Genomic DNA, 12,942 nt, shown 5'->3' on the forward strand with positions numbered 1-12,942 from the left:
CCATATAAATTATAGAAATCAGCTTAATTTCCAAAAATAAACCTGGCTGAGAATTTCAGGGCCAATATAGATTGATTTTGTAGAACTGACATCTTTCAATATTGTCTTCCTATCATGAATATGGCATAGCCTTCCAACTTATCTTCTGTTGTTACATATCCAATATTTTCAATGGTATTACAAATGGTAATATTTTAAGTTTCATTTTCTAATTGTTGGTTGTATATGAAAAATGAAAAGTTTTTATATTGAACTTAGTAACCTTGCTTAAATCAACTAATGAATTCAAATGGTTTGATCTTTTTGGAATTTTCCATGCCCACAATGATGTCATACACAAATGACATTTAAAGTTCTTCCTTCCCAATCCTCATGCCTCTTCTCTTTGTTGCTTTTTCACTGGTTGAAACTTCCAGAACAATGTTGAATACAAGCGGTGATAGCAGTTATCATTGTCAGGTTTCCTATCTCTGGGAGGAAACTTTTAAAAAATCACCATTACAGATCATGCTTCCTGTACATTTTCCAAAAATAATCTTATCAGATTAAGGAAGAGCCCCTCTTTCCTAGTTCACCAAGTTTTAATCATAGACTGGCACTGAAATTAATCAAAAGCTTCGTTTCTATGGAGATGGTCATGAGACTTTTTTTTCTATAAATGTGGTAAATTGGTGTTTTAAAATGTTAACTGCTCTTGCTTTCCTGGAATAAACTTGATTTGGTTATATTATTCTTTTATATATGGCTGATTTTGATCTGTGGTTATTTTATGTAGGATTTTATATGTGTTCAAATGAGACTGTTTTAGTACTATTTTCTTGTAAGGATTGTAAAGTTTTGGTATCAAGGTCACACTGGTCTCAAAAGGCAGTATCAGAAAGTCTCTCTTTTCTCAATACCTTGGGAAGAGTTCATCTAATACTGACACTTTTTTTCCCCCTTAAATACTTACAAGAATTACCCAGTGGACCCATATGGGCATAGGGCATGGTTTTTCTTTTGTGGATTTTTTTTTTTTGTTGTTGTTAATTAACAGATTCAATTTCTGCAATACAAAACCTGTGTTTCTTCTTGGGTCAGGTTTAGCAAACTGTTTTCCAAAATGTTTTTAATCTACACTGTCAAGTTTACTGATACAAAGTTGTCCACAGTATGCTCTCTCTTTGAAGTCTAGAGGCTTTAAATTCTTAACAATGGTACTTTTTTCTCATCTTGCTAGAGGTTTATTAGTCTTATTCTCAGATTTTGTCTTATATACTTGTTTAAATTTTATTGAGTTCTGCTATCTTTAGTTTGTCCTCCCTTCTATTTTCATTAGGTTTAATTTCTTGTTCTTCTAGCTTCTAGAGATGGAAGGAAGCTTTGAGTCTTGTCTTCTGCCTATCCCTTAATATTACTATAGCCCCAAAAATTTATCTCAAGAATTCTCTCCAGTCAGTCTATAATCTCCAAGGGTGTTTTATTCATACATTATGGCTTCAACATACCTGTATGTCGTTGATTTTAAAATCTTTTTATGAGAACCAAATGTTAACACTCCCCATCAGCTCTCTGATTTCTCACAACCAATCTAAGTTCCCTGTCTGCTGCTTCTTTCTCTTCTTTGTACATCACTCCTATCAATGGATGATATGCCCAGTTGCTGTAAGTAAAATACCTGAGAGCTAGCCTTACCTCTTTCTGACATACAATGACAAAATCACGTTAACACTAATTCCTAGATCCACGCCTTTTTTTTTTTTTTTTTTCCATGCATCCTTCTTGATTGCCATTGCTATAATTCTTATTCAGGCCTCATCATTTTTTCTCTGGACTTCGTAACAGGCTTATTGGTCTCCTTGTCTCTAGTTTTTCTCTCTACGAATCTAATTTTCAGAGACCTTTCTAAAGTGTAAACTTGATTGGTGTCATTCCTCCACTCATATTTTCTTAGTTGCTCCTATGAGATAAAAAAACAAAATCTAAATTCTTGGAGTTGCACACAACAGAACTCTTTATGGCATTAGTCTTACCTTGCTATGCACTCCCCCCCACCAAAAGAGAAAACATAATTTAAAAATATCAAATGACTTACACTTCTTCACACGTCAAGTGCCCTCTCACTTCTTCATTTTTTAAACTATGCTGTTCTCTCTACTAAATGCATCCTTCTATCACTATTACCATTACCACTGTCACTACCACCACCCCAAACTGCTAGAAGCAGGTTTTACACATGAACCACAGCAGTATGTTTAATCAAAGATTCCTTAGATATGAAAGCAACTTGATTATTCAATAAATCCAAACTCGAATTTGTATTTATGTATTTAATTTTATTTGGTATACACCACTATGACCTTATTATAATTGAAATCCAATACAGGATTTTCTTTTTTTAAATGATTAGTCAACTCCACAAAGACAATAATACTGCTGTGGAAGACCAAGGGAGAAAACGATATATTTATTTACAATTCTCTATATTGTAAACATTTAATCTATATACTGTTACTAACTTATGAGAGAGCTTTACATACACAAGGAAATGATGCCCACATTTCTATTCATATTCAGCGACAGCATATTAAATAGATCAGATTTTCTTTCCCATTAGTATTATGCTTTCTTTAGATAATTATCTAAACTTTCAAAAGATCTAAATATATTCAAGTCCTATACAACTAAAACTACTAAAGCCAACATATTTGGCTTATAATTTCCTTTTTAGAATAATTTAAAGTGCTATAAGCAACCTGGCAATCGACACTTTCTATAAGAACAAAACTACCTTTAAACATTAATTTACAAGATAATATACAAGGTTTATCTGGAATAGCTGAAATTTCAGCACAAGGTCACTGTCACATGTATAACAGCAGGATTTTTTTTTTTTTTTGCATAACATGAAGCTTTGAAATTAACTGATGAATGACCGCCACAATGGCATATTATTGGTTTCCTACAAAAGAGGATAAGAACTACTAGTATATTCTATCTTTTTTTTTTTTTTTGAGGTCACTTGACAGTAAATTTGCATATTCAACAAGTCTACTGAGTTACAATATTGTCTACTATAATCATTGCCCTTTTATAACAGCAAATGCTAATGGTAGTTAATAACATATACCACTCAAAAAAACACACTTTTTTTTCCATTTGAACAACAACCTATATTTTGGGAGGTGGTGTGCAACAAGGCTAAAACAATGGAACTATAAAACAGTATATCTGACACAATATGTTGAAGGAATATGCATCTGTTTCATAGTTTTTGTACTTATAATGCCCTGCTAAGCTACAAATATGCAAATAGTATATTTTCTTGCTTGATATATTAAATCCAGTAGAATCATCAAGTTCTCATTCTCCTTTGTATTTTGTAACTTTTCATCAGATAATTCAATCATGAAAGCATATGCCCAAACCTGCAGATCATGTGCATTGTGGTCTATCACAACCAGAATTCTCCTCAAATTTCATTTTTATTAAAATGAAATTGAGAATACCTGCAAAATTAATAAAGAGAATGCTGTAGTAGTGTGAATTAAAATTAGAACTCAGTGGTTTATGGAATATGCGTAATTTTGGCATGTGTTCTTTTTTCCTTCATAAGGATGACTAAGTTGAGCATGTCCAAAAGTCACCTGTGCCAATGTCACAGATATATCTCACAGCATTATCTAATCTTCATTCTCTCAATGCTCCAATTAGACTCCTCTAGTAAAACAATCAACATAGTTTTAAAAACAATAAACCAAAATAGGTCCAAAAAAAAAGCACCATCCTATTAGGAGACTGAGATAACACGGATGGTAGATGAGGTGGTCACTATGATCAAAATGCTGCCAAAATTCTGACAAAACCCAAGCTGTTATACTGTGTGGACCCACATCACGGTCTAAACCTGAAAAACCCTGGGACAGAAACATGATTTTAAAAATAAATTCCAAAATTATAGCTGTAATAAATGGTGATACAATTAATTTTAAAGCACGAGTGACATGTTACGTTGTATTGCTTCTTGAACTTTCCAAACAATGCTTGTCCATGTCAGGTTTGGGCCAATATCCTGCTAAGACAGCATTACATTTATTCAAAAGCCCAGATTTCAATGTCTTGGATAAAGAAATCTTCCTTCTTAGAAAGTGTATGATTCCCAAATGTTTTACAAGAATGGCTTCTTCCATGGTAAAGATCTCCATCAAGCCAAAGGGCAAATTCTCCCCTGCAATATATAAAAGAAAATAGTTTTAACAATAATCTCTTAATACTTATGCCCTAAGTTATACAATAATTACCGCAGAGGTTGTAAAATAATAATTTAAATGAGACGTTTCAATATTCAACAACTCTAAAACCATTAATTTCTTAAAACACTTTCATACTCCTTTCCACACTGGTACAAGGCAATTTTGTTTTGTTCACATCCTATTATAAAATCACTTACTATACAGATCAAGTAATAAAATGAATCCTCTAAAATTAACTTCACATAGAATCAGCTTTTTAAGACACGTGCCTCTCTTTCTTTGCCTGGTACTATGCGTTTCTCTTTGCTATATAGTTTTAATGTATTTGACATAAGTTAAATATTTAACATGAATACTCCCTATCATCTAACATAAAATGTGTGGTTAATGTTGAGAGTTCAGTCTCCAATTCACAGCTGAGGGAACTTTAGACTTGAGTTTGCTCAAGGTCCCATGGGTAATGTATGTTGAAACCAGAATCTAAATCAGGTCAGTCTAACTCCAAAGCCTGCATTTAAGTCCACCATGTCATGATTTAGATTTCTTTGGGGCTCCTGTTTGAAATTCTGGTGTACCAAGTCCCTGTAGCTCCAGGTTTCTGAGCCTGTACTCTCCTTCTCTAAAGAGTGTAAACTTGTCTTAATTTGTTACCAAATGACTCAGTGTTTAGTTTAGCTTGTTGTAATCATGTGGAATAATCAAAATCAAGTTCTAGCAAAAATCTAATGATATTATGTTATTTTCAAAGATTGGAGGCACCCTTAGCAGCTTTAAAATATCAGCCTTTTGCTTGTAAGGCCTTCCTGGAGAGCTAACTGAATCACATTAAGACTACCCTTTGGGGTGGGGCTGAATGACTGCCTGCACTCAACCAAAAAAAAAAAAAAAAAAAGTGCAACTGGAACATATAAACATACGTTGATGCAACAACTAAAAATAACATGGTTTTTAGTTACCTGGTTATGTCCTTCAGAGAAGGCTATGATAACCATGGTTATTTTTTAATCACTGAAATCCTGTCTTCCAAATACCTATCTATAGGGAAGTTGTAAGAGAATTTATTTGAACCACTCAGGATAATGAATATTCTTACAGGCTAACAAGATTCTGCAGCCTGAATAAATTATTATTATATATTCTCAGCTGTGCAAAACAAATAAATAGTACTTTATGTTTGGGAATTAATTAGCATACTTTATGTTTGATCCTGAAGGACAGAGAGAAATACCAAAGGAAGGAGCTGGCGTTTGCCACTAAGCACTATCCGAAAAGTCTAGGCCTGGAAGAAGAGCAAGCTACCTTCAAAAACACTGTAAAGACCGAATGAAGGTGGGATCCCAGAATAAGTAAACAGAAGTTCTCACAGTACTTGCTACGCAAAAGAATCAAATCAAATAACTGACTGACTCATACTGTTAAAAACAAAACGAGTAAGAAAACAAATCCTGAAAATCTGGGGGAATTTCTCAAATCTTTTGTAGGAGAACAAATTTCTACTATTCTCTGACGTATTAATCCAAATAGTCTCCAGAGTAGAAGAAAACATTTGGAACTTTTTTTATACATTGGGAGAAACAACATACCATCATGTTTTTTTTGTTTTCGTTTTTTAATTTGAGAAAGTCTAAGGTATTTCACTTTCAAATACCAAGGAGGGAATCAACTAAACAGCATTTTAAACTGAATAAACAAATATTTTATCAAGAGCTTCAAATACTACTTAAGCACCTTCTTGTAAATATATTTTCTTAGTCATAATATACAGACTATGCTCTAATGCCAAAACGTTCCAAAGATAATGGATTTGATAAATAACATAAATGAATAAAGTTTCTTTAAAAATCTCACGGTAAAATGTTCACAAGACTTACCCTCCACCACCAAAAGCTAGTGAATCCATGTCTCCTTTGATAAAAAACATATTATCTCCTGTCCACTTAAAGACCTACATAAATAAAAAGAAAGCTTTAAATATGTGGATGAAAATGGTGACTATACAGAGTTAGTTCTCCTAAACCCCAAATAATTAACAAAGCCTAGACTGACAGTAAGAAGAAATAATAACAAGAACAGAAAATTGGGCAGAAGGGCCTGGTGCTTTGGGCTTCAGTGTTCATAGGACTAAATTTAAAAGCACATAATCTTCATTTCTAATTCCTCAAATCATATTATCTCTTTACACATACTTCTCTTTTCTATGTGTCCATCAAGAATCGGATGGTTATCGAAAAAAGCTGAAGTAGAAAAATCAGTTAAGAAAAACTGATTAAGATGCCATTAACCTGTTTTAAAATTTATTTTGAGAGAGACAGCAAGCAAGCATGGGCAGGGGAGTAGCAAAGAGAAAGAATCCAAAGCAGGCTCTGTGCTATCAGTGCAGAGCCTGACTTGAGGCTCAATCTCATGAATCGAACTGTGAGATCACAACCTAAGTCAAAATCAAGCGTTGGGACACTTAACCGACTGAGTCATCCTAGCATCCTTAGATGCCATTAACTTTTATTTAAACATTAAAACAAATGTACATTAATTTGATAATACTATGATACAAGGCCAAGGTCTTTTCTTTGGATACAGATTTGCCTACCATCACTCTTATATAAGCCCATTACATATGTTTATGATTTCTAGTTTCAATTTTATTTATTTATTTTGAGAGAGAGCATGTGAGGGAGGGGAAGAGAGAGAGAGAGGGGGAGAGACAGAATCCCAAGCAGGCTCCAAGCTTTCAGTGTGGAGCCTGACGTGGGGCTCGATTCCATGAACCATGAGATTATGACCTAAGTCAAAATCAAGAGTCAGACTCTTAACAGACTGAGCCTCCCAGTTGCCTCTCTAGTTTCAATTTTTTTTAAGAGCTGTAAGAACATAAAAACACTTAAGAAATCTGAGGGGAAAATTTCCAGATGTCGATATTCTTAAATATTTTTTAATAAACTTTCATGTGACTTTTACCTAAACTTAACACAAAAGCAATTTCTAGTATGTCACCTTTATCAAGTTTTTCCTAACTATTTATTACAGTTTTCACTTTAACATTCACTTTTTCATAGTTCTATAACATCTAATTAATTATATTATTATTATCAGGTAGAAACAGCATAAAAAGATTTGAGAACAAGCATAAGTGAACCTTAAAAAAAATCTGTAACAACTATAAGCTTCCAGGTAGCTGTAGGCATCGATTGGTATGATGGAATGGAAGCATGGGTTAATCACACCCTTTCTATTTTGTTCATTATTAAAAATGTTTCTAAAGACCACTTTTTTTTTTTTTTAATCAGCTGTGTTGGTTACCTTTTTCAAGATTATAATTTCATCTGTTAGGAAAGGTTTGACATGAACTTTATTTAATGACCTTAGATACTACAATTGTATGCAATGTTTTAAGCAGTCAACATATTCACTAAAATTCATGTATATCTTTACATTTTAGACCTTACTGGCATTGGAATGCATTCAATTTAAGTTACTCAAGCCATAATAATGAAAAAGAAGTCATGTAATCACTTTTGATTTAAAATCAAATTATATTTTAAGTTTTTAATACATACACCATGAAACTTAGTCATTTAGAAGTTTCTAAGAATTTCACAACGGAAATTCAGAATAGTAACAATGATGTATATACATAGTCCTTACTGAGACTATGATGTGTGTTGGGCACTATGCCAAGTGTTGTATGTATGACTCTCATTAAATTTTCAAACCATCCTGTTACATTTTATGATCCCCATTCTATCCATAGGAAAGGTGAACCTCAAATGGTCAAAAAGTGCTGTTATATTTATTTAGTAAAAGGCAGAGATGAGAGTCAAATGCAAGTGTGTACGACTCCAAGGTGCATGTTCTTTTTATACACTGAATATTGGAATAATTGTCCTTACCTCAAACTCTGGACAGAATGTAAAAACAAAGGTCTCTCCAGTACCATAAAAGCCATCACTCACTTTAAATGGCTCAGATGCTAATGCACCAAAGACCTAAGGATTAAAAAAAGGCATGTTCAATGACACGATTATTAAATTTGTTTCATTAAGCATGATTTCATTATTTATGTTTAAGTAAAATGCAAAAAAAAAAAACCCAGAAATGTAATATAGTTTTTATCTATTTCTACTTAAAAAGGGAAACATGATCAGCTGTTACAAAATTTGCATTATTGCCAAGTACAAAGCATATCAGCTTCTCAATAGGAAATTTTTCCTAGTTTTGAAATCTTAAAAAGATGCTTATAATAACAATTAAAAAATCTTAAAAAGTGATTATCATATTTCAGGAGAACTTACATGCACGATGCATGTACAATAAGGATAACACAATTCAGTGGTATTACATATAGCACTTAGGAAAGCAAAAACCCTTCAGTACAGGTAAACATTCTGCTACTCACAAGGTATGCTATTTTTGTCTTCATCAGGCCATAAATTCCATGAAGGAAGGCCCTGGGTCTGAATTGCTTGGACCTGTAATGCTATGCTGCTCTTACACAGTACAAGACACATAGTAAAATAACCTAAAAAAAGAATGAGTGAATAGGAAACCTGGACAAGTAATTTCAGTGCTCCGGGTCTAAGTTTCCACATCATAAAATGGGAAGGTAGAAAGTTTTATGGATGATTTCTTTAAAAAAAAAATATTTATTTTGAGAGAGAGAGAGAGAGAGAGAGATAGGTAGTACACATGTGCAAGCAGGGGAGGGGCGGAGAGAGAGGGAGAGAGATTCCCAAGCAGGATCTGCTCTGTCAGCCCTGAGCCAGACGTGGGGCTTGATCTAACAAACCACAACATAGTGACCTAAGCCGAAATCAAGAGTCGGATGCTTAACCGACTGAGCCACCCAGGCACCCATTTATAGGTGATTTCTATAGTCACTGTCTCCCCTGATAATCTTTTACAGTCTTAATTTTAAAAAAATTTGTTTTTTTTCATTTATTTATTTTTAAGAGACAGAGAGAGACAGAGCATAAGTGGGGGAGGGGCAGAGAGAGAAGAACACACAGAATCCGAAGCAGGCTCCAGGATCTGAGCTGACAGCACAGAGCCTGACGTGGGGTTTGAACTCACAAACTGTGAGATCATGACCTGAGCTGAAGTCGGATGCTCAACTGACTGAGCCACCCAGGCGCCCCTACAGTCTTAATTTTTAAAACAGACTTTCTTATTGAAAGGTGTACATTATATAAACACACAGCTCAACATGGAATTGTCACAAAGCAAAGTCCCATTTAACTTCTTCATTTAGACCAAGAAACAGAACATAAGCACTTCACAAAGTGTGTTTGTGCCTCCTGTGCGGTACCACCCCCATTGCCCAAAGGAAGCTACTAGCCTGAATACCACAGATTTGTTTGGTCCATTTATGAACTTTCTTTAAATGGAATAATAAGAACATTACTCTTTAGTGTCTGATTCTTAACTCATTATGTTTGTGATACTCATCTATGCTACGGCAGGTAGTAATAGTTCATTTTCATGCTGCAATTACCTTTCATTGGGTGTATAACTTTGGGGAAGTTGATGAAATTCTTTTAGTCATAGTTAACTTTTCTTTAAAACTGTGATGATAAAAGTATCAATCTCCTAGGGCTCTGATGACTAAGCAAGACAATGCATATCAAGTGATTAATCAAGTGTGCATAAAAGCACAATTAAGGGGTCAGTAGTAGTGCCTTGTTTTTTAAATTAATATTGCTATTTCATCCTCTCATTGTTCTCCAATCCTAGTAATTGACCCCTTGCTATTTCAGGAACAAACCAGTATTTCTCTTGCTTATCTATGGTCTTGTTCTTGGTATCATCCTCACACAATTATCTTCAATTTTCAAAAGTTTACCTATGCTTCAAGAAGACTGTGTCAATTTTCACCCTTTCCACAAACTTCATTCTTATCTTGTCCAAATAGATATGAACGACCCTTACTCTACACACTCCTTTTGCTTTCTCTAGGTTCTTACTACACGTGGCATCATATTTTACTTGTCCAAAGAGATACTGGTATACTTACATGTTCTTTTCTACCAGACTATAATCCCTTTAACTATTCGTGCTCATATCTATCCTCTGTAGCACTCAGCAATGCCTTGTATATTAGAAGTATTCAATAATTATCAGTTAAACTCAAGAAAATGTACTAATAAAAGTTATTTTTATAAAAAAATATTAAAAGTTACTATTATTATAATCTCTTAAAGGGTAAGGTGTCTACGTAGTGACTTTTTCATACCTGCCCATCACTGTCTTTAATCACCATCAGCACTGGGGTGTCTAAACCTGTCATTGTTCGATAAAGGGTCTTCAAGCTTGTGCCATGCTTCCCGGTGCCATAAACAAGAGTCCATGGATAGCCAATTGTTCTTGGTGGAAGATGCTTGGTAAGCTTTGAAAATTAAAACATTAACATTTAACTTGCTAACTAATTGTCAATGTTCAGAATACTAATGTCGGCTGCAATTTCATGGTACTTCATAAAAAGTAGGCTACAAAAATAAACAGTATATTCTCAAAGACTCAGAGATGCTTGAAGTATAACTCTGTATTTCTCAGCATGAAATATTAACTGTCGCCAGGAACGGACAAGGATTAGAAGAGAGACAAGAAACAGGGATTACTTATTGTTTGTGCCCTCTGTATTAAAAAAAAAAAAGTTCTAAATGGACTATTAGCTTAATTATTAATAACCTCTCAAATAACGGGCTCTAGAGACAGACTATTGGAGATAGAAATCAAACTTCAACATTTTATAGCTGTGTGACTCTGGACAAGTTACTAAATCTCTTTATGCTTACATGTCTTCACGTATAAAATGTACACAGTAAGAGTATCCAACCTGTATAGGTGCTGCAAACAATTATAGGAGATAATCACAGAAAGCAATTAACTAGTGCACAATCTGAAATTAAATTTTGGCTATTACAGTGTCTCATCTAAATTGCTACTGTTTATTTTAATGTCTGCTCCTAATATCTTCTATTACACTAGCTGCTATATTTTGTTTACATTTTCTTCCTGGGAAAGGAAGACTAATAGCAATAACCCTGCTTCTTTAGTTTTGAAAACAACTGAAAAGAGGCTCCTTCACTCTATAGGTATATAACCAGAAATGCACATATGTGGGTACGTCATACCTTTTCAATTTGATCTGGCAGTAAGAGTTCACTGGGATCACTTAGGTTTGGTCGAAAAGATTCAGACTCCAGGTCTGCTTTCACTGGAGCAATCTGCTTTGAACTTATGTCTTCTCTTGTAGTAATCTAAAGAAGTAAACAGCAGCAGCATGTTAATATAAAATTACAACATGCATTAAAAAATTTCTGCCTTTTGAGAAAAATAAAACTTTGCACCTTAAAAATGGGGGCTAAAACTTTAATTTAGGATTTTAGAAGGCAAAGGATGCTCCATGTAATAACAATGGCATACCCAATGTAGAAAAGGATTTTTTTTAACTATAAGCAGATATTTTCTCATCTACCCTATGATGGATAGATAATGATTAACACCCATATTTCTGTGTAAAATGAAAAGTCACATGCACACTTTAATTTTGCTACTGAAGGGCAAAAGTGAATAAGCTAGCTTGCTATTAATCTATGCTACTTAAAATAAGTGGGACTTTTTTTTTCCATGGTAAACATAAAGTTTGTCAAAAGTAATTAAGGAAACTTTCTGGGTGCCAAAATTTTAAAGAATAGTACAAGAAAAAATATAACTTTTTATCAGTATGTGTGAATGCATGGATTTATTCACTTCATTGACAAAGTTACCATTATTTTTAAAATTGTCTTATTTTTACTTTCTAAACACTGCTTTTTAAATCTAGTTTTACCGCACAATAAATTTACAAGTTTTTTCATAACCGTATTTTAAAATTAGATGAATTTGATGCATTACAAAAGAATATATGCTTTTGCTTGACGGACAAGATCTGATATTCTTAAAATGATAAAAATGTTGATTAACTCAAAGCAAACTCCTCTACAATTTATTCTGTTGACACTTTTTCATATTAATTTTAATATATAAAACACAGTAACATTAGAAAATAAAAGATATAAAACATAATTATTACTGATGAAAATTTTAAATTGAAAACAGAATTCTTTTGGAGCAGATAACTAAAATGCAGCAATGCACAGCGACTGTGATTCCATTAAGAATGAAATCTTGCTAAATTATTTTGTTCCTTTTAGATTTCTTACCAAACCTAAATAGCGTATATTTTCAACCAATACATGTTCTAGCACTGTATTGTTTTTTGATGAGAAGTTAAATTATATTAAATCTTTCACATCATCATGTTTTACCCTTATTTTAATGATGATGTGAAAAGTTTTAAAAAATCCAAAGCAGCATGAGAAGCATTAAAAGAAAAAAACTCAGTAGTTCTAGCACAGCCATGAAAGTATATTTCGTTAAGAAGAAAGCACACAATAATACACAAAACTGAAAAATGAGTTCAATTGTATCACTCTCTTGTTTATAAAAAAAATCACAAAGATTAACTCATGGAACTTTAAAAATTTATCTAGTTCTGATGCCAAGAGTATACTATTCCAAAGTATTTCTAATACCAACCAGCAGTTCTTCAAGAAAAACAATTTATCTCATTAAAATATTTGATGTGGGGTTGATACAACTGAAATAGACTTGAGGAAGAGAAAATATTTAAGCCTTGCTATTCACTAAAGGTTTTTAAATTTTCCAATAGTAC

At 33.3% G+C, this 12,942-nt stretch overlaps 1 protein-coding gene across 9 annotated transcripts in view; it reads right to left on the reverse strand.

Annotated features, from left to right (window-relative positions):
* Positions 1-1,758: 1,758 nt before the first annotated feature.
* OXR1 (oxidation resistance 1) overlaps positions 1,759-12,942 on the reverse strand; it is a 367,305-nt gene continuing 356,121 nt past the window's right edge. For all 9 annotated transcript variants that reach the window (XM_047089007.1, XM_047089009.1, XM_047089014.1 and 6 more), the window contains 5 exons: positions 11,360-11,485; positions 10,459-10,611; positions 8,120-8,215; positions 6,104-6,177; positions 1,759-4,207 (listed from right to left, as the gene is read on the reverse strand). In XM_047089007.1, coding sequence (XP_046944963.1) covers positions 4,072-4,207; positions 6,104-6,177; positions 8,120-8,215; positions 10,459-10,611; positions 11,360-11,485 — 585 coding nt within the window. In that variant the 3' untranslated portion in view covers positions 1,759-4,071. The remainder of the gene's footprint in view (positions 4,208-6,103; positions 6,178-8,119; positions 8,216-10,458; positions 10,612-11,359; positions 11,486-12,942) is intronic.

Source organism: Lynx rufus, unplaced genomic scaffold (genome assembly GCF_022079265.1).
Source record: "Lynx rufus isolate CCGP_SWC_20201006 ecotype Redwood Valley unplaced genomic scaffold, mLynRuf1.p SCAF_26, whole genome shotgun sequence".
NCBI lineage: Eukaryota > Metazoa > Chordata > Mammalia > Carnivora > Felidae > Lynx > Lynx rufus.